General features: G+C 54.6%; 1 protein-coding gene across 1 annotated transcript in view; it reads right to left on the bottom strand.

Moving 5' to 3' along the window:
• The window catches only part of LOC130260248 (collagen alpha-1(I) chain-like), a 63,715-nt gene that overhangs the window by 15,854 nt on the left and 26,543 nt on the right, over nt 1-21,318 (bottom strand). Inside the window, exons 6-30 of the mRNA XM_056505471.1 lie at nt 17,225-17,474; nt 16,369-16,676; nt 13,453-13,572; nt 12,396-12,434; nt 12,232-12,285; nt 11,455-11,508; nt 10,188-10,295; nt 9,452-9,505; nt 8,799-8,852; nt 8,628-8,672; nt 8,428-8,481; nt 7,890-7,934; nt 7,613-7,666; nt 7,490-7,534; nt 6,420-6,473; nt 6,118-6,162; nt 5,528-5,581; nt 4,629-4,673; nt 4,066-4,119; nt 3,618-3,725; nt 1,798-1,851; nt 1,592-1,645; nt 1,351-1,395; nt 793-846; nt 230-274 (exon numbers count right to left, since the gene is read on the bottom strand). Coding sequence (XP_056361446.1) covers nt 230-274; nt 793-846; nt 1,351-1,395; nt 1,592-1,645; nt 1,798-1,851; nt 3,618-3,725; nt 4,066-4,119; nt 4,629-4,673; nt 5,528-5,581; nt 6,118-6,162; nt 6,420-6,473; nt 7,490-7,534; nt 7,613-7,666; nt 7,890-7,934; nt 8,428-8,481; nt 8,628-8,672; nt 8,799-8,852; nt 9,452-9,505; nt 10,188-10,295; nt 11,455-11,508; nt 12,232-12,285; nt 12,396-12,434; nt 13,453-13,572; nt 16,369-16,676; nt 17,225-17,474 — 1,896 coding nt within the window. The remainder of the gene's footprint in view (nt 1-229; nt 275-792; nt 847-1,350; nt 1,396-1,591; nt 1,646-1,797; nt 1,852-3,617; nt 3,726-4,065; nt 4,120-4,628; nt 4,674-5,527; nt 5,582-6,117; nt 6,163-6,419; nt 6,474-7,489; nt 7,535-7,612; nt 7,667-7,889; nt 7,935-8,427; nt 8,482-8,627; nt 8,673-8,798; nt 8,853-9,451; nt 9,506-10,187; nt 10,296-11,454; nt 11,509-12,231; nt 12,286-12,395; nt 12,435-13,452; nt 13,573-16,368; nt 16,677-17,224; nt 17,475-21,318) is intronic.

A 21,318-nucleotide genomic window follows, 5' to 3' on the forward strand; every position in this document is an offset into this window, starting at 1 on the left:
ATGAAATCCTGCAGAAGAAAACACCTGCTGCCAGCCCCAGTCCTGCTGCTGGATCTGCTCAGGATAGCAGTGCCAGGGGTGGGAAATCCCACTGCCCTGCTCCCAATCCTTCCCCCTCAGCAGGATTCCCAGAGGAGCGTGTCCAGCCCATGGACACGCTTTGGAGACACATTCCCAAAGGGATCAAGCTGAGCAGAGGGATGGAAGGGCAGAAATCAGCTCTACTCACCGATGGCCCCCTCCTGCCTGGGCTGCCCATGATCCCAGGGTGGCCCTGCAGGATGAGGATGGATGAGGATGAGGATGAGGATGAGGAGGCAGAACAGCCTCTCTCAATCTCCATCATGGCAAAGCCCACGGTATCAAGGCTTGTCCCACATGGCCACAGGGATTGGAGGGTGGGAAGTGTCCCCACTGATGGTACCAAGGTCTTGTCCCACACAGCCACGGGGATGGGACATTGGGAAGTGCCCCCACTGATGGTATCAAGGTCTTTCTCCACACAACCACGGGGATGGGAGGTTGGGAAGTGCCCCCACTGATGGTACCAAGGTCTTGTCCCACACAGCCATGGGGATGGGACATTGGGAAGTGTCCCCACTGATGGTACCAGGGTCTTGTCTCACAAGGCCACAGGGATGGGAGGTTGGGAAGTGTCCCCATTGATGGTACCAAGGCTTGTCCCACACAACCACGGGGGTGGGAGGGTGGGAAGTGCCCCCATGGGCTCAGCTGCCCCTGTCCCCATGCCAGCACCCTGTCCCCAGCCAAGTAGAGATGCAGGATGGGAACCTGTGTACCAGGCTTTCCTTCTGCGCCCTCCGCTCCCGGCACGCCCCGCGAGCCCTGCAAGGAGAGTTCTGCCTCAGGGTGACCCCACCAGGGCCCCTCTGGCCCCAGACAGGGTGACAATGGGGACACCAGCAGTGGCACTGCCTGCTGTGTGTGCAGCTGTGTGTTCCTCATGCACAGCCCGTCCCACACAGCTCCTGCAGCTCCCCCTGCTCCACCCCACCCCGGCACGGGAAACAGCATCCATGTGGGAGGGAAGCTGTTTGCACCAGAACTCCTCCTGCCCCAGCTATTTATTCCTGGCTCCCTCACCAGCCACAGCCCTGAATAACAGAGCTGCCTTATAAAGTTCTTTCCTGGGATTTTCTGTTCAGTGTTCCGGAGGAAGTCCTGGTGTTGGGCAGGTGGTTTGTGCCACAACCTGAGCTGCTCATCCCCAACTTCTCCTGCCCAAATTCCCAACCCTCTGATCTGGCCACATCCCAGGATGCTGCTGCCATGTCCCAGAGCTGCCAGCTCCCCATGGCAGCACAGGGATGTGGGATATCCTGCACTTACAGGCAGTCCAGGGAGTCCAACCAGCCCACGCTGCCCCACACGGCCCTGGAAAACACCAGGAATCACAAACCCATCCACCTGCCAGCAGCAGAGCTGCAGGTTTGGAGGAAAATCTTGTGCCTGAAGGATGTGCTCTGCCCCAGCACGTCCCAAGGCAAGCAGGGGATGCTTCAATCCAGGGTTGTTTCAATCCCCCACAGCCAAGATGCTCCAAGATCCAGCCCCAAACCCCCTTAGTTACCCGGGCTCCCCGTGGTCCTGGGGCTCCCTTGGGGCCATCAGGTCCTTGGCATCCCTAAAATCCACACAAAGGAGAACACAGACAGTGCAAATCTGTGGGGCAGGTCAGGGATGGTGTCCCTGGGGCCCTGGCAGGGTGGGCACATCCCTGTTTTCCATGCAAGGAAGTGGGCAGCCCGTGGGAAAGCAGCAAATTCTGGTGCTGACCTTGGGTCCCTCGCTGCTGTTCAGCCCTGCAGGGCCAATCTGACCTTCTTCCCCCTGCCAGGAGAGAGGGCAGGAATCATCCAGGGAAATCATCAGCCAGCCTCTGATCCCAGGGGAGCCACCAGCCTGCTGCTGGTGTAGGGCAAAACACCACAAGTGTGACAGAGGTGACATTAATAAATGTCACCAGTTGAGCTTTGGTGGGAATGGAGATTTCCCCCACTCCCAGTGTTAAAAAAACAGGCAGAAAGAAAAATCTCAACAGTTTGGCATGGCCCAAAGCATCACAGCTGGATATTTTTGTTTCCTGGTGGACAAATTAAAGGCAATTCCAAGGCCTGCAGTGCCAAGGCTCCTTGGCAGCAGGGAGGGTGGACAGGGCAGGAGATGATTCCTGCTGCATCCCCAGCCCCTGGAGAGGTGGGAGGAGTTGTTATTCATCCTGAAGAGCAAAAAGCAGATCCCTGAAGGTATCCCAAAAGCCTTGGAGTGGGAGGGCATCCTCTGCAGACTGGGAAGGTGGGTGGGAAATTAATCCTCCTTTTCCTGAGAGCTGGGAATCACTAGGGAATCAGAGCCTGGCCTCAGTTCCCTGCTCAAACACGGATCTGGAGGTGGGTTCAGTCACCCAGACAGCTCTCTCAGAGCACAGGCTGCAGGAAAAAGCATTCCCAAAGCCCTGCAGGGCTGGCAGCACAGGCTCCAGGAGCAGGGAGCCTGGCAGGAGTCAGAGGGGGGCACAAAATGAGCAATCCAGGAACCCTCTGCTCCCAAAAGCTGCGAAGGAGCTGACCCAGAGCAGGGACTCAGCGGGATGCTGCTGAGGCTGGGAATCCTCTGCCTGAACCCAGCAGTGAATTTTGGGATGGAGAGGGGTGGAGCAGGCACAGCCAAACTCAGTCTGGGTGCTGGGGGCTCTGGGCCAAGCTCCCCGTGGCTGGTGCTGTTAAAGGGATCCCTCAGGAGAGATCCCATCCATCAGCACTGCCTGCCCCCTGTGGTGGGTTGATGTGACAGAAATGTGGATTCTGTCCCCATGTGGGTGGGGCAGTGACCCTGATCTCCTGGCACACATTATCTGCTCATGGGCCATCTTTAAACCAGCTGGGCAATCATCTTTATCTTCCCACAGCCCATCCTCCCTCCAGGAGATATCTCCTGTTCATGGCCACTGAGTCCCAGGGCATGACTGATAAAATTCCATCATCCCACTGGGAGATGCTCCAGCCAGGGGAGGAGCCAAGCCTTTCCTACCCAGATAAAAACTGACATTTTGGACACCAAGGAACCTTCTTTCCACTGGATCCCAGAGGAAAACCAGACCTTTCCACATCATCCCTGGAGCTTCAGAGGAAACTGCACCTTCTCCAGGAGCACTGCTCCAGCTGAACCACATCTGCCCCTGCAGGAGGATGCAGCCACCATTGAATGGGACTGTGCCAACACCCTGACTGACTGACGGGTGTCAGCTTGGATTCTGACTCTGGCAGGGTTGGGATTATTCTGTGTAATACTGCATTGCTATTTTAATTTTCCTAGTAAAGAATTGTTATTCCTAATTCCCCTATCTTTGCCTGAGAGCCCCTTAATTTCAAAATTATAATATATACAATTATATATTATATAAAATATTTAAATATTTATATATTATATGAATAATATATAAAATTATATATTATTATATATATAAGAGAAGCTCCTGCCTTTACTGGCAGACACCTGTCCTCCAAACCAGGACACCCCCTCAGGGCTGTCCCCACATGTCACACAGGTGACACCTGTGCTCCCCCAGGACACTCCAGCCCAGCAGTGGCACTCACCTCTGCTCCCCGTGGCCCTGCTGCCCCTCGGGGGCCAGGGAAGCCCTGCAAGCCCCCCTGGCCCCGGGTTCCTGGGGGGCCTTTTGCTCCCTGTGCTCCTCGTGGGCCCTTGGAGGAGTAAAACACAGAATGTCACAAAGCAGGGGCAGCAATTCCCTGATCCACAGGCAGGAATTCCCCTGCAGAACCCATCACTGGCAGGGGTGAGCACCACAAACCCTCCTCCCCAGCATCCCTGGGGCACCAGAAATGGATAAATACATTTTTTAAACAGCCAAAGCAAAGTGAAGGATGGATCAGGGGGTGGGATCAGCACACAGTGAGCTGCCTGGCTGTCACATCCCCAACACCAGCAGGGCCCAGGGTCCTGGGGCAGCCACACCACCCACAGTGGGTGAGGAACAGCTCAGGGAGCAGCTGGAGGCACCACGGGCTTGGGGGTCGGTACCTTGCCTCCTTTGGATCCCAAATCTCCCTTGGCTCCACCTGGCCCTCGGCAGCCCTGCAAGAGCAGCAGCAGTGGAGGTCACACTGAGAAGCCCCTGGGGCAAGCTGTGATCTGGTTCTGGCACCAAATAAAGGGAATTCTGCCCTGTTCCAGTCAGGGCTGTCCGAGCTGGGAGCAGGGACCTGCTGGATGTGCTCCTCGTGGTGGGGAGGCTCCATGGTTTTGGGTTCAACCCCCACCAAAGCAAGCCCAGCACCCCACGCCAGTGCCAGTCCCAGCTCCCAGCTGCTGGTGGCATCTCTGGCACAATGACAAGTGCCTTATCCTCACTGCTGTGCTCCTTGACTCAAAGCATTCCCACTTCCCTGAGCTCCCCAAGGCAGGGGATCCCTCAGGACACCCCCAGCTCCCCTTATTAGAGCAGAAAGAGCCCGAGCTCAGCTCTGCCTTCCCAAACAGCATCAAGTCCAAGCACACGTAAAGAACACAGAGCTGCAGCTCTGGGCTGCTCTGCCACGGCTCTCCTGCTTCCACAGCAGGATCCCACGGGTGCCATCACTCACCTGCTCTCCCTGGGGGCCTTTTGCCCCTGGCAGGCCAAGAAACCCCTTCAGAGAGAGACAGAATGCAAATTAAAAAGGAAAAGCACAAAGGGAAGTACTGCGTGTGCTGCTGGAGGTGAGATACCTGGCACAGCACAGGGATGGGATGGGAAATGGGATGGGAGATGGGATGGGAAATGGGATGGGATGGGATGGGATGGGATGGGATGGGATGGGATGGGATGGGATGGGATGGGATGGGATGGGATGGGATGGGAAATGGGATGGGATGGGATGGGAAATGGGATGGGATGGGATGGGATGGGAAATGGGATGGGAAATGGGATGGGAAATGGGATGGGAAATGGGAGGCACCAGTTTGGCTCTGCAGAGCTGCTGCTAAGATCCCCCTGTGTGATTTGTTCCCCAAAAAGGGACCAGAAGAGTCCCAAACCTTCCCAAGGCTGCCCCTAGGATGAGGGTGAGGTCCTTGTTGGACTCCAAAGTCCCTCCCCGGATCCCACCCTGCACCCCTCATCCCATTCCAAGCCCCAGTTCTCAGCTCTGTGGGTTGGGGTCCCAGGACACAGGACAGGGACACCTGAGCCAGGCAAGAGGAAGGTCAGGCTGCCCAAAACTTTTGGAAAAAGCAGCTGAGCACCCAAACCCCTTGGGAAAAGGGCAGGGCTGAGCCATCTCTGCTGACAAATTCAGGGAAAGAATAAAAATCGAGGTGCCTGAGAGCAGGAGGGTCAGAGGAGCTTTGGGGGTGACAAGTGTGGCCACAGGAACATGGCTGGCATCTCCATCAGCCCTGTGGGAAGCCAGGGGAAGCAGGGCATTCCCTGCAGGATTTTGTGGGGCTGTCAGGGGGAGGATAGAGCACCCCACATCCAACCACCCCCTTCCCATGCACTTACCCCAGGGCCCTCCTGTCCCAGCTGCCCCCTCACCCCAGGGGCACCATCTGTACCCTGCAAGGAGAACCCTGGAATCACAGACTGGATGGAACCCCCAGGATCGCCCAGCCCAGCCCCTGTCCCTGCCCAGACCCCCCAACAATCCCCCCTGTCCATCCCTGGTGTCCAAACGCTCCTGGAGCTCTGGCAGCCTCGGGGCCGTGCCCATTCCCTGGGGAGCCTGGGCAGTGCCAGCACCTCTGGGGGAAGAGCCTTGCCCTGAGCTCCAGCCTGAGCCTGGGCAGTGCCAGCACCTCTGGGGGAAGAGCCTTGCCCTGAGCTCCAGCCTGTCCTGCCCTGCCCAGCCCCAGCTGCTCCCTGGCTCCTGTCCCTGTCCCAGAGTGAAGAGCTCTCATCAGAGCACCCATGTCCCCATCCCAGGGTGACCAGCGACCTCCAGGTGGCGTTTGGGAGCTCAGCTGGAAGTGCTGCCCCCTCTCCCCTCCAAAAACAGGGACAGGGATCCCCTCAACCCCATATGTCAGGTCCCTGAAGGGAAATCCCTCCAACTTGGGCTTCATCCCCACCAAGGTGCAGCAAATCGTTCTTACTGTGTCTCCTTTGGGACCAGGGCATCCCTCCAGCCCTGCTGGACCCTGGGGAAAGCAGAGGCAGGGAGATGTTGGGGAGAAGAGGGACGTGGCTCCCTGTCCTGCTCTGTGCATGAGACCCCAGCCCCAGGAGCTGCCTCACAGCTCAGGGACAGTGTCCCCAGCAGGTCACCCAGGGACCACCCACCCACTCCCGGGGGCCACAAGGACACGTCCACTTCCCAAATAGATGGGGGACAAATCCCAGCAGCTCCTGGAAGAGAACTGGGGGGATGCACCCACCCAGGACAGCCCCCACTCACCTGAGAGCCCCTGGGGCCGGGGGGGCCACGCCTGCCCTGCAAGCCCTGGGGTCCCTGCAGAGGGGGGACAGCGAGCTGCCATTAGCATCCCAACCTCTCCTGGGAATTCCCAGCTGCTCAGGAGACCCGGAGTTCCCAGCTTATGGCACAGGAAGGATTCCCAGCCCTGACCCAGCCTCTGCAGCTTTTGGGGTGGGTTGGGGTCACATCCCAGCAGGAGGAGAGCACCCCAGGCTAGGTGAGCCAGGACTTGCCTACTCTAATATATGTTATAAAATAATTCGTGTTGGTTTGTAATTGTTGTGAAATAAACAATGTTTGTACAAATAAAGAAAATAATAAGGAAACTTTAGAACATAAAGCTGCAGAGGGAGAAACAGGGATTGCTTCATTGCAACACTGCAGCTGCCAACAAAAGCTGAAGAACCTAAATTAGAAAGTTAACAGAAGTTAATTTTCCCTTTCAGAAACTGTCCAGGGAACATCCAGGCGATGAACACCTGACAAGTATTGTCAATACAACCTGAGTCCTCAGAGAAAACTGCATCTCAATGCCTGGTTCAGCCAAAATCTGCATTCACCAAAATCCATCCCCTCCCAGACATGGTTTTGTCCAGCCCAAGGCAGAGATAGAAAACTACAGGAATATGCAAAACTACAAAAAGAAAGGAGGATCTCTGCTCCAGGCCAGGAAATCTGTATAAAACAGGGCAGTTTGGCGAACTTTGGGGGATCTGAATCGATAGAGTTTGGATCAGGGTGTGTTCACCCAGCTCTGTCCCTTTTGGATTGTGGCTCTCGAGGATCGTGTTCCGCTCGCGAGATAAATACCGTTTATTTTGATCGTGTTTAATTCAGCTTGATCTCTTTATTATTTATCATTTATTATTTATTGTTTACTATTTATTGTTCATTATTCATTATTTATTATTTATTATTTATTATTTATTATTTATTATTTATTATTTATTATTTATTATTTATTATTTATTATTTATCATCTATTACTTATTATTTATTATTTGTTGTTTATTATTTAATATTTAATATTTATTATTTATTACACCTACCCTGGGGCCGCGGGGGCCGGGCATCCCAGCAGGACCCATTTCCCCCTGCGGAGAGAGCAGGGCAGGGTGAGTGAAGGGACCCAAAACCCCGAATAATGAAGGGTGGGGACGGCACACACCCACCTGAGAGCCATTGGTGCCTCGGCATCCCACGGGCCCCGGCTGGCCGGGCTGTCCCTGCAAGGCAAGAGCCACAGGGAGGTGGGACAGGCACTTCTGAGCATCCCTGGGCTGCCAGAGCCCTTTCCTGGTGAGTTTTACCAGGGATGGTTTTAACCAAATGCAGCGTTTTTAGGTGTGAGTTAGACCAGGGGATGAACTGGGAAGGACAAGGTGGCACCCTGGGCAGCAGCAGCTCTGCTGCCTGAATTTCCCTCTGCAAAAAACCCCTGAGACTCACCATGGGACCAGCAGGACCTGGGGGACCCACTGAGCCATCTTCTCCCTGCAGCAGGAGAAAAAAAAAAAGGCATTTTTTGTTTTGATCCTCTCCTTCATCCCAAATCCCCCCTTTCCTTCACATCATTTTTCACATTTCTTCACATCAGCTGCTTGATGTCCCCTTGGAGAGTGCATCCATTCACCACCAAACCACTTCAATTTTCCTTTAAAATCCTTTTCCAACCCTCCCCTGGACAGGATGTCTCCCAGCTGTGTGGGAGCACTGAGATATCCATATGCTGAGAGCAGCCTGGAAAAACCAGGAACAGCCAGCCTGGGATTCATCTCAGCTGGAGGTGGCCACCTAAAATAAATCCCAATGTGCTCTGGAAAAGCTCATTTCATTTCATTTCTCCTCATTCCCAGCCAGAACAGGGGTGGGAAATGCAAAGTGCCTGGATGGAAATCCCTGCTCAGACCCCTCTTCCCAGCAGGAATCCCCAGCTCCTGCACCCCTCTGGGGAGGGCAGGTGGCACAGGAAGGTAAATGCACTCACCTCTGGCCCTGCAGGGCCCTGGAAGCCCACGACCCCCTTCAGCCCTGCCAGCCCCTGCAAAACAAGGTGGGAATGAGGTGTCAGCACCCCCAGGTGACACTGCCTTTGTCCCCTCCCTCACAGGGACCACCAGGGCTTTGTGGGCTGGAGCTCGGGGAGTGAAAGGGTGTGGGACACCTCCAGCTCCCCAGGTAACTCACCTGGAGCCCAGCAGGACCCGGCAGCCCATTCTCTCCCTTCAGGCCCTGGAAAAGCCAAGAGCAGCCTGAGTGATGGAGCAGAGCAGGAGTGGGGCTGGGGGGCTGTGCAGGGAAGGAGAGACCCCTGCCCACCCTGGCAGGGCTGTGAGGGGCAGGGACAGCCACCCTCACCTTCACTCCCTTCTCTCCTTTGTCCCCAGCTGGTCCAGGGGCTCCCAAGAAACCCTGAAATGGAACAAGGATGAAATGGGAACAAGGATGAGCCTCAGCTGGGCCACCAAGAGTTAAAATGTGGCTGCTGTGCCTCAGGGGACACATCAGGGTGGGACAGGAGGATGGGGACCCTCAAGGTTGTGCTAAATGAGGCAAAGCCTGGCTGCTGGTCCCCAGCATGGTGTGACCTCCCTGCAGCTCCTGTTGCTCCGTGCCACCCTCAGCAGGGACACAGGGCTGGCACAGGGCTTGGCACGGGCAGGAGGGACAAAGTGTGGCCCAGGACAGGCATCTGATAACCCACGTGGGTTGGAAAACTAGAAACTAGGTCTCAAACCCAGCAGGATGAGACCTTGAGGAGCCCAGAAATCTCCTGGGCACCTTTAAAAAAATTTGGCCTTAAGAAGAGTAAATGATGGGGAAATCAAAGAATTAAATGGTGGCAAATCACCAGCGTTCACTTTTGAATGGACATTTTCCATCCTGGCTGACAAAGCCCTGGATGAGCCTGGGCAGGAGCAGTGCTGGGACCAGTGGAACCAGTGAGGAAAGGTGTTGGTGTTTGGCACCAGGAGCTGGGGCTGGGGCTGGGCAAGCCAGAGCCAACTCACCTCCTCTCCCTTGTCCCCAGCCAGCCCTCGGTCACCCTGGAAGCCCTGGAGGCCCTGGGAAGAGGGAGGAAGGAGCAGAGCAGGCACTGAGGGCTGCCCAGCACCTCCCACCCGTGCCCACCCCGTCCCCAGCAGCTGCTGGGAGCCCCAAACTTTCCAGCACCATCCAGTCCCTGTCCTGTAGCCCCAACTGAGAAAGCTCCCAAGCCCAGGGGCATTGTCTGTATCCCCAGGGTCTGGAAAAGGAGCCAGATTCCTGGATTGAACACTACCCAGGCATTCTGGAATTACTCACATTTCCTGGTCACCCTCCAATTTTTGAGCCCTCAAGGGCTTGAGCACCCTGGTCTAGTGGGAGGTGTCCCTGCCCATGGCACGGGGTGGAATGAGGTGATTTTTAAGGTCCTTTCCATTCCAAGATTTGCAGTTATTTTCCACAGGGAGGTCCAGGTGCAGCAGCCCAGCCCTCGTGCTCAGACCCACCACCAGGAGCTGCAGCCCCTTCATGCACATCTGGGATTCCCCATAACCCTTTTATTCCTGGGAAACCCAAATAACCTCGAGGCACTAATCCAGGCCTGCCTGCTTTGGGGGCTGAGGAGAAATATTCTAAAGGAGGCAAGAGAAGGAAGAACAGCTTGAGGAGCTCCCTGGCTCCTGCCTGGGCTTTGGAGCTGCAGTTTCCCCTGATCCTGATCCTGATCCTGACCCTTCCCTGGCCCTGCCCATGGCTCACCTGCTCCCCTGGCAGCCCCCACGGCCCAGGTTTGCCATCCAAGCCAGGGAAACCATTGGAGCCAGGGTATCCCACACGTCCTGGCAAGCCCTGGAGCCCTGGCTCCCCCTGGGGAGAGAGATCCGAGCACAGAAAATTTTAAAATCCGCATTATGGAAGCGGTAAAGGAAACACTGGAGCTCTGCCTGCCTCTGGTTCTGGAGCTGGGGAAAAGCTCTGTGTATCCAGGAGCTGTAAGTGGTGGACATGTGGATCTGTCCAGGTTCTCCACAAAACCCTGGGATGGCTGGAGCCAGGGGCTATACAGCAGGAAGCAACAGGGAGGGCAGGGAGGGAGAAATGCAGTGAGAGAAGGTGGAGTGAAAGCTCCTGCATCAGCTGCTGGCTCAAATCAGCCATTCCTGACCCTCTCCCACATGCAGGAGCCAGAGCAGATCCACCTCAGGATCCATCACCAGCTGCTCCTTCACCCCCGAGCTCAGTGCAGTGCTGAATTCAGGCAGGCTGAAGAGCAGAGGAGCAGAGCTGCAGTGATCTGTGAGAGTGGGACACCTTGTCCTGTGCCCACGGGGAGCTGAGATGGGATCCCAGGGAGAGGGGATCCCAGGGAGAGGGAATCCCAGGGAGAGGGGATCTCAGGGAGAGGGGATCCCAGGGAGATGGGATCTCAGGGAGAGGGGATCCCAGGGAGAGGGAATCCCAGGGAGAGGGGATCCCAGGGAGATGGGATCTCAGGGAGAGGGGATCTCAGGGAAAGGGGATCTCAGGGAAAGGGGATCTCAGGGAGAGGGGATCCCAGGGAGATGGGATCCCAGGGAGAGGGGATCTCAGGGAGAGGGGATCCCAGGGAGAGGGGATCCCAGGGAGATGGGATCCCAGGAGGGGCACAGGCAGAGCTGGGGGGCTCCTAGAGGTGACAGCAGGACTCTGGGACAGCTGTTTTGGGACACCTGTCTGGGAGAGCATCACCTGGAGGTGTGCAGTGCCCAAAGGGGCTGTGCTGAGCCGTGACTGAGCCATCCCTGGTGCTGCAGGCACGGCACAAGAGGAGCAGCTGGAGGATGATTTTGTGCAGAGCCTGCACAGCACCGGCTGGGAGGGGACCAGGGCATCCATCCCATCACCTCCAAACCAGGCACACCATCCCCAAACTGTCCCCAGCCCTCCCTCAGAGCCAGGGGCTGATCCAGGAGGGGTTCCTGAGGGTGCCAGGGCAGCCCTGAGGGCACACTGAACCTTTCCCAAGTGTCCCCAGAGCCCCACTCACCGTGTACCCCCGCTGGCCTTTCTGCCCCGGCTCTCCCGGCGCTCCGCAGGGTCCCTGGGCACAGACAGGGGCTGGGTCACCCTCCTGTCCCCTGGGCAGGCTGGGAGGACAAGCAGCAATGCCCAGAGGGGCTTTGGGAAGGGCAGAGTGGGACAATTCCCATCCCTGGTACCCCCACCCTGCCCACCATGGGAAGGGACCAGGGCACCCATCCCGTCACCTCCAAACCAGGCACACCATCCCCAAACTGTCCCCAGCCCTGTCACAACCTCCCAGGGCAGGTCTGGAGTCAGGATCCATTTCTCCACTGCTTTGGCTCCTGATGGGATGTCAGGACAGGGAGTTTTGTTTTTATTTCCTTTTCCTTATGTTCACATGGGGGGGAATCATCCCCCAGCAGTGGCAGGATAGTGGGGCTGAGACCCCCACACCAATCCTGCCCCAGCCCTTCCCTGCCTTGTTTTTGTGACCCACATGGTCCCTTCCCCAAAAACAAGAGCTGGAACCTGATGCCCCAGGAAACAAAGCCAGTCCTGCCCAGCTAGCAGAGATGGAGGGGCTGTGGCTGCCAGGAAAAGCCTGGGAGCTGGATCTCAAACATCCCGGGTTTCAGTGGGTAGCAGACAAGAAATCCATTAGGCTGCTTTGAAACCAAATCCCAAAGCCCCTAATTACAGCCACAGCCTGAGTGCTTGGGGACATCCCCCTGAAAGTGTCCCCAGGGCAGCCAGGGTGGCAGCAGGGCCACCGAGGGGACAGCAGGGCTTTTGTACTTACAGGTGCTCCTGTTTTCCCAGGATGTCCTGGGGGCCCAGGAGCTCCAGGTTTTCTCTGGGTTAAAAAGAAAAACATTGGTAAAACCCATCAAGTGCTTGGAGAGAGCAGAACTCAGCTGCCAGCAAGGAAAAATCCAAACACAGAGTGACTGAAGTGGCACTCACCGGCCAGCCCGCCTGCAGCAGTTGGTAAAATGGTGATTGCTGAAAGAAAAATGAGGGGGGAAAGCAAAATGTTTAAAAAAAAAATAACCAAATTCCTTTTTGCTGGCTTTAAGGACTTTGTCTTGGGAAGATGTAGCAATGAACCACTCCTTTAATTCATTTATTTATTTCGTGCTCTGCATGCAAGGCACAGGAGGAAGGACAGTCTGAGGATAATGTGGGAAATAAGGAATTGCTGCAGTAGCAAACTGGGCAGAGAGCCCACTTCTCCTGAGGTTTGGTGAAATTAGCTCCTCCATGGATGCCCTGCCCTGGAACTCCAGAAATGTTTGGAATATGGAAAGGTCAGAAACCAAAGGACTGTCAGATAAAACCAGCTGCACTTTGCCCTCAGTGGGGAATCTCCTCCAGCCTCTGGAAAACCCAGAGGAGCAGATCCTCAGTAAGTTTTCCTCTTGCTGCTCCCAGCAGCCAAATCTTGGATGCACTTCCAATTTTTCCAAAGAGCAGATGACCACAGAGAGGGGAAAACCCTCCTGAAAGGCCCGGGTGGATCAATCCCACCCAACAACTGCCAATCCTATTTTATTTCCAAACCACCATAAAGCTCCTACGACCACCTGGTGCTGCCTCCTCTCTGCACACTTCCAAGCCAGGTTTTCCCAGATTTTGGGAGGTGTCCAGGTGGCCCAAGGACTCCCAGCAGGTCAACCCAAGCTCAGAGCAGCAGAGGACCATCCTCATCCTCCTCCAGCACCATCCCCACCCCGGGTGTGCTGTGCTGGCAGAGCAGAGATCCTCCTGCTGCACCCTCTCCCCAGAATCCCAGAATTTGCCCCGAGCAGAGGGCAATTCACCAATGCATGAGCTGTGCAGAGCTCAAAGATCCTGCCCAGGGCCACTGGAGCTCCTGGAGAGCTGGAGTGTGCAGGCTGAGCTCCCACCATCCCATCCCATCCCATCCCATCCCATCCCATCCCATCCCATCCCATCCCATCCCAGGGATGCAGGGAGTGTTGGGGAGGTGTGAGTGCAGCACTTGCTCACTGTAACTCACCGTGAAGGACTGCCAGTCCTCCCTGGAGTTCCTCCAGAGGACAATGGTGGGGACACCGGGGATGCCAGCAGGGCCAGGGTCACCTGGGGGCCCCATCCTCCCCATGGCCCCAGGGTATCCCTGCAGAGACAGGGGCAGCTCCTTAAAACCAGCTGGGATTTGGGCTGGACACGAGATCTGACCCAGAGCTGAGCCACCCCAGTGCCCCAGTCTGCCCCAGCTGAGCCATCCCAGTGCCCCCAGTCTGCTCCATTGAGCCACCCCAGTGCCCCCAGTCTGCTCCATTGAACCATCCCAGTGCTCCCAGTCTGCTCCATTGAGCCATCCCAGTGCTCCCAGTCTGCTCTATTGAACCATCTCAGTGCCCCCAGTCTGCTCCTGCTGAGCCATCCCAGTGCCCCCAGTCTGCTCCATTGAACCATCCCAGTGCCCCCAGTCTGCCCCAGCTGAACCATCCCAGTGCCCCCAGTCTGCTGCTCAAGGGCCCCTCCAGACCCTCCCCTTGTGGCCTGCTCTGAATGCTCTCTTACAACTCAATCTCATTTTTATGTGGTGCTCTCTAACAACTCAATCTCATTTTTTCTATCGTGGTGCCCAAAACTGCCCCAGAACTCAAGCCTGGCTTAATCCTGAGCCTGGGCTTAGAGCGCTCACTAAACCCAGCTCCTTCCTCTTCCAAACCCACAGCCAGGGCCACCACCCTGCAGCTGCAGGAGCTCCAGTGCCCTCTGGATGAAAAGCCCCCAGACCCATCAGTGGTGCTTGCCCCACACCCCACGCCCCACACTGGAGCTGCCCCTCTTTTTCTGGGTACTCACTTTGTCTCCTTTGGGTCCCACCAGTCCCCGTCTGCCAGGGCAGCCCTGAAAGGCAAAGGAGGAGAGCTGTGACCCCAAGGGGGAGATCCCACAGTGGCTGAGGGGCCCAGGGAAGCAGGGACTGATTCAGAGCAAACCAGCAGCTTCAAGTCCCCAAGAAAAACCCCAAAAACCAGTGTGGGGTGGGAGGAGCCCCCTGGTTTGGCTGGTCCAGCCCTGCAGCTGAACTGTGCTGTCCTGAATAACCCCAAAAACACCCAGAGCAGGCAGGGGAGCAGGAGAACATCTCCTGACACCTGGGGAGGACAGGCAGTGTGTTAGGGAAAAGAAAACAACCCTAAAATTGAATCATATCTGTGCTCCAAATATCCGTGTTTGGACCAGGACAAGAATATCTGCTGCTTTTAACTGGTGGGAGATGTGATCTGGGTAAAAATGCACATTCCCTGTGTCCTGTCACTCTTCAGAGCCTTTCCCATCCTTCCTGTCAGTTCCCCAGCTCTGAGGCTGGGATGGAGCTTTGGGAATCCATGCAGGATTCTGAGGACCAAGGACAAAAATCCCACTCTCAGGATTTCTCCAGGACAGAAAGCAGCTCCCCCCTGGCTGCCAGCAGGGCTGTGAACGTCGTGACATTTCCTCTGCTCCTGGGATTTTTTCAGCCTCCAGCATCTGTTCCTTTTGCCATTTTCTTCTATTTTTTGCAGGCAAGAGCTGCAGCAGCAAGGAGGTGGCTTGAGGGGGAAGTTAGCAGTCCTAAATTTAAAGCAAGGCTGGCTCAGGGATGATGGATTTGGTGCCTCAAGCACAGCATGGGAATGGCCCTGCAGGATCCCCCAGGGCAGAGCCCACAGGGATGGAAGGGCAAGGGAAGAGAAGGTGCCCAGGGTCACTTCAATGGGGAAATAAAATAAAATTTTCTAAAGAAATTGTTGAGAAAATGGAACCAAATGAGAGGGATAATTTTGGCAGAATAAAAACATACAGAAAAATATTTAAAAACATTTTTCAGCTACTCCTCAATGAAGACAAGACTCATCTAAAGCTTTTTCTATTTCAAGTTTAACTTTTTCTTCCAATTTTCTTTTTTCATCCTCAATGAAGACGTGACTGCACTAAAGCTTTTTCTAGTCTATGTTTACTTTTTTTTTCCCTAAATTTCCCTTTTTGTTTCATCCTCTACAAAAACTGAATGACTTGAAAAATAGTCAGAACTTATTACAAGATAAATTCAGTGCTCTGCTTTGAACCAGGCATCAGTTTGGGGGTGAAGAAGCCAAAACCAGTGATGCCAGTTGGGCCCATGGGTGGAGGGAGGAGATGGCTTGGTCCCCTCTGATCCCCTCAGCCCAATTCTGGGCTGGACCAGTGTGAAATAAAAATCCACAGTGTGATTAAATGATTTGAGACCATCTCTAGAGCAAGGAGGACAAGGAAACCATCATCTCTCCAGTTTTCAGTGAAGTATCTCCAGGAATATCAAAAACCTTTCCACAAGGTCAGTGCACAGCCCCACTGTGCCTGGACAGGGAGGGTTCCTTGTTTCCCATTCTGGAGAAGTTTCCTACACTGGAGGTTTCCTATCCTGGAGAAGGTTTTCTACCCTGGGGAAGGTTTCCTATCCCACAGAAGGTTTCCCACCCTGAAAAAGTTTCCCCATCCTGGAGAAGGTTCCCCACCCACCAAAGGCTCCCCATCCTTGAGAAGATTCCCACCCTGGAGAAGGTTTCCCCCCCTGAAGAAGTTTCCCCATCCTGGAGAAGGTTTCCTATCCTGGAGAAGTTTCCTACTCTGGAAGTTTCCCACCCTGGGGAAGTTCCCCATCCTGGAGAAGTTTCCCACCCTGGAGAAGTTTCCCACCCTGGGGAAGGTTCTCCACCCTGGGGAAGTTTCCCACCCCAGAGGTTCCCAATCCTGGGGAAGGTTCCCAATCCTGGAGAAGTTTCCCACCCCAGAGGTTCCCAATCCTGGAGAAGGTTCCCAATCCTGGAGAAGGTTCCCAATCCTGGGGAAGGTTCCCCACCCTGGGGAAGGTTCCCCACCCCGGAGAGGGCTCCCTGTGCAGTTTCCCCGTTTCCCCCCTGCCCTCTGCACTCACCGGCAGCCCCGGCGGGCCGGGCAGCCCCGGCGGTCCCGGCTTCACACAGCCCCGGTGTCCCGGTGCCACCCCCGGCCCGGGCTGTCCTGCCCCAGCAGGAGGCTCTGGCACACCCCCTGCCCTCAGGGGACCTCTGGGGACATTCCCTTTGGGAGCAGCCCCCCGACGAGCTGGTGGGGACAGCCCGGGGAAGGGCTCCAGGCGGGGTGTGCCGGGGTCCCCCCGCAGCTTCCCCGCGGTGATGCTCTGCCCCCGGGGCTCGGAGCCGCGCTGCTTCTCGGCTGCTCGGGGCGCTGGGATGGGGGCTCCTGGGGGAGGAAGCACGGTCAGATTCCAGAAATTGTGATGGAGAGGAATGTCGGACTTGGCTTTACAAACAAACTGTAGATCTGTTGCTAGATAGAGTTAGCACTGAGAGCTAAAAGCAACAATGGGAGGGATTCCACTGATGAATAGAAAAAGAGATTTGCCTTTACAAACAAACTGTAGGTTTGCTGGTAAATGAAATTGGATATCAGAAGATGAAAGAAGCAATGGGGAAAAACTATGAATGGTATAAGAATTAAAAATTAAAAGGGAGGGTTGGACATTAGAGGGGAATCTCAGGTATCAGGTGTTTGGGAAGTCTGTGCCTCTCAAGTACCTCAGCCCATGGGGAAAGAGAGAGGGAAATTGGGATAAAAGGAGGCTGCATCCTCCAAAAATCTGAGAGATCCCAGGGCAATGCCCCATGGCTCTCACTTTATTGGAATAAAGCAAAAAGGACTCCTCTGTCTCCTTTTGGACATAAACCTCTGGTGTTGGTGGATTAATTTTCCTGACATGATGCAGAAAAGGAGGAAAATCATGGACTCACCTGAGCTTCTCCTAAGAGCTGGCCTGCCAGGGCCGGTGATTTTATTGTAGGTGGAGTTCAGCAGCTCAAATCCTTCATCCTCAATGGAAAGGCTGCCCTCCTCCTCCTCCTCCTCCTCAGCTGATGGCATCTCCTGAGCAGAGAGGGAAGCCAGGGCTCTCCCATCAGGCTGGAGGCTGAGGGTCCCCTGGGTGTCCTCCCATGGCCAAGGTGGCCCCGGGGCCAGATCTGAACTGGAGAGTCTGGAGTCCTGAAAATGAGAAGGGGAAAATGAAGATTGAAGGGCTCACAAATTCCTGCTCAATGGACTGCCCAGGGAGGTTTGGGGTCCCCATCCCTGGAGGTGGCACTCAGTGCTCTGGGTGACAAGGTGGGGATCGGTCACAGGTTGGACTCAGTGAGCTTGGAGTCATTTCCAACCTTAATGATGCAATAATTCCTCATTTCCCACAAGCAGGAATGCTGCTGGGGAACGAGGCAGGAGCCTTCAAATTCTGGGACAGTTCATGCAGGGTGAGCAGGACACTGAACCCACCCTCAAACCAAAACTGAACCCATCCTCAAACCAAAATTGAACCCACCCACAAACCAAAACTGAACCCATCCTCAAACCAAAACTGAACCCACCTACAAACCAAAACTGAACCCACCCACAAACCAAAACTGAACCCAGGTACAAACCAAAACTGAACCCACCCACAAACCAAAACTGAACCCACCCACAAACCAAAACTGAACCCACCTTAAAACCAAAACTGAACCCACCTACAAACCAAAACTGAACCCAGGTACAAACCAAAACTGAACCCACCCACAAACCAAAACTGAACCCACCTACAAACCAAAACTGAACCCACCCTCAAACCAAAACTGAACCCACCCACAAACCAAAACTGAACCCACCTACAAACCAAAACTGAACCCACCCTCAAACCAAAACTGAACCCAGGTACAACCAAAACTGAACCCACCCACAAACCAAAACTGAACAGACCTACAAACCAAAACTGAACCCACCTACAAACCAAAGCTGAACCCACCCACAAACCAAAACTGAACCCACCTACAAACCAAAACTGAACCCACCCACAAACCAAAATTCACTTCCACAGGGAACATGGGCTGCTCTGGACACCCTGTGCCTGCCCATCCTCCCAGTTCCTTTCCAAAATCCCATCTAACCCTACTCTTTGTCAGACTGAAGCCATTCCCTGTGTCCTGTCCCTCCATCCCTTTTTCCCAGTCCCTCTCCAGCTCTCCTGGAGCCCCTTTAGGCACCCAGGGCTGGTGGCACCCAGAGGTGGTGGCACCCAGGGCTGGTGACCCCAGAGGTGGTGGCACCCCGAGGTGGTGGCCCCAGCCCTGCCTGGTGGCTCCTGGAGGAGCTGAGGACGCAGCTGAGAGGAGTCACTAGAGGGAGATGCAGCCCCACGCTTGCCTTGCAGGAGTCCTGGAGAGCCCTTCCCATCCTTCATCCCCCATCCCATCACCTGGCTGCTGTTCTGCCCTGCTCCAAGGGGGATGTGCAGGAGCAGCAAAAACAACAATTTCCGTGCCAGAAGGGGTGATCCTTCAGGTGAGAGCCCCGTCTGGGATGGCCAGGGAGGCTCCAAGGGCAGCAGGAGTTTTGACTCTGCTGCCATCACATCAGAGATTTCCAAGCTCTTACCGTCCCAAGTGCAAGAGAAACATGAAATTTTAACTCATTAATTTTTCAAATTTTAGGTTTGAAGAGATTCTTTCCTAAACACCTGAAGTGGTTTGGTCTCAGTTATAAGCACTTATATTGGGGGTGTCTTTTTTGTTGTTACATATAAGTTTTTGCAATTTGCTATAATTTAAATTTAAATTGACTTTGATTTCAAGGAGCCAGCAGTGCCCAGCACAGGGAGAAATTGCTGAAATAGGGGTTGAAGTCTCTCTATGGTTGGGCTTGATGATCTTAGGGACCCTTCCCAGCTTAAATAATTTTAATGTACTAAAAGCAGCCCCAGTTCACCCTGGTGAGAGCTGCACAGCCACCCATCACCCAGGGATGGGCTGGGGTTACCTGATTAAAGAGAGTCACCCTGAATTCAATCAGCCTTCCCAAATCCATCAGAATCGAGGGGAAAACCCTTCAGAGGCTCCTTCAGGCAATGTGACAGCCAAACTTCAAACCCAATTAGCAGCCACCCTGTCATTACTCTAATGAACTCAGTTTGTGGTTCTGTTTCTGTTTAAGCAGGAGGGCTGTGAGCTGGGGGTGGGCAGGAGAGAGCTGTAAAACAACACCTTTTAAAATCCTTTTAAAGCTAATATATATTTTTAATTGTTTATTTTATGAAATCCTTTCAGGCAAGAAATCAAATCAAGAGCTGCAGAAAAAGCATCCTGGCTGAAAGTCAACTCCATCACTTGTCCAGCTGAAAATGGGTTCAGCTGGTAAATGTGAGCAGCCACATTCCCTGCAAGGTCACCTTCCCAGGAGGAGCCAAAGGGGAACTGAAGGGATCTGGAATTCCTCCTCAGTCCAGTGCAGCACTGGGATCTATCCAAAATCCCCTGAACAACACACCTGGAGCTGCCTCCTTTGCTAATAATGAAATTATTACAGACAGAAACTCCCAGCAGAGCCAGGAAAGGGGATCTGGGCACTGATCAGACTGGAGCTCAGGGAGCTGGGGAGGGGCAGGAGCAGCCCCAGGCTTCCCCTGTGCAGGATTCAGCAGGACACAAGGGACAAGGACAGGCGAGTGCAAGGCACGAGGAGCTCCAGCAGGAGGAAAACCTGGCTGGATGACGTCACATCCCTGCTCTGAATGATGTCACATCCCTGCTCTGAATGATGTCACATCCCTGCCCTGGCTGATGTCACATCCCTGCCCTGGCCGATGTCACATCCCTGCCCTGGATGATGTCACATCCCTGTTCTGAATGATGTCACATCCCTGCTCTGGCTGATGTCACACTCCCTGCTCTGGCTGATGTCACACTCCCTGTTCTGGCTGATGTCACATCCCTGCTCTGGATGATGTCACATCCCTGCTCTGGATGATGTCACAACCCTGTCCTGGATGATGTCACATCCCTGCCCTGGCTGATGTCACATCCCTGTTCTGAATGATGTCACATCCCTGCCCTGGCTGATGTCACACTGTCCCTCTGGCTGATGTCACATCCCTGCTCTGGCTGATGTCACATCCCTGTTCTGAATGATGTCACATCCCTGCCCTGGCTGATGTCACACTCCCTGCTCTGGCTGATGTCACACTCCCTGCTCTGGCTGATGTCACACTCCCTGCTCTGGCTGATGTCACATCCCTGCTCTGGCTGATGTCACAACCCTGCTCTGAATGATGTCACATCCCTGCCCTGGCTGATGTCACATCCCTGCTCTGAATGATGTCACATCCCCTGTCCTGGCTGATGTCACACTCCCTGCTCTGAATGATGTCACATCCCTGCTCTGGCTGATGTCACATCCCTGCTCTGGATGACGTCACACTCCCTGCTCTGAATGATGTCACATCCCTGCTCTGGCTGATGTCACAACCCTGCCCTGGCTGATGTCACATCCCTGCTCTGGATGATGTCACACTCCCTGTTCTGGCTGATGTCACATCCCTGCTCTGGATGACGTCACATCCCTGCTCTGGCTGATGTCACATCCCTGCTCACACCCACATCCAGCCCCACACATCTGTCTCCAGCAGTGTCCAGATGTTCACAGTGCCCTGCACTCCCCACCTGCTTTTCCAGGACATTTTCCCCTCTGCATCCCTGGCTGCTGCCATGGAGACTGGTGTCTGCCAGTGGGAATGCCTGGAGCAAGAAAACCCTTAAAAATCAATGGGTTGTTACTTGGATTTTTATTTTTTTCCATTATTTTCCTCTTAAAATGCTAAAAATCAGAATCCACTTGATGATCAGGCAAAGAGGCTGCAAGGGTCACAATTAATCAATTAAAATAAATTATCAGAGGCACCACTCCACACAGAGAAGCAGAGGGGAGGATTCCAAACACCCTCCCTTCAGCCCCCCACCCCCACAGTGTCCCCCCAGAGATGGTGGCTGGTCAAAATCACCTGGAAAAATGCTAAAACTGGGTCCCT

This window comes from Oenanthe melanoleuca, chromosome 17 (assembly GCF_029582105.1).
Source record: "Oenanthe melanoleuca isolate GR-GAL-2019-014 chromosome 17, OMel1.0, whole genome shotgun sequence".
NCBI classification, from domain to species: Eukaryota; Metazoa; Chordata; class Aves; order Passeriformes; family Muscicapidae; genus Oenanthe; species Oenanthe melanoleuca.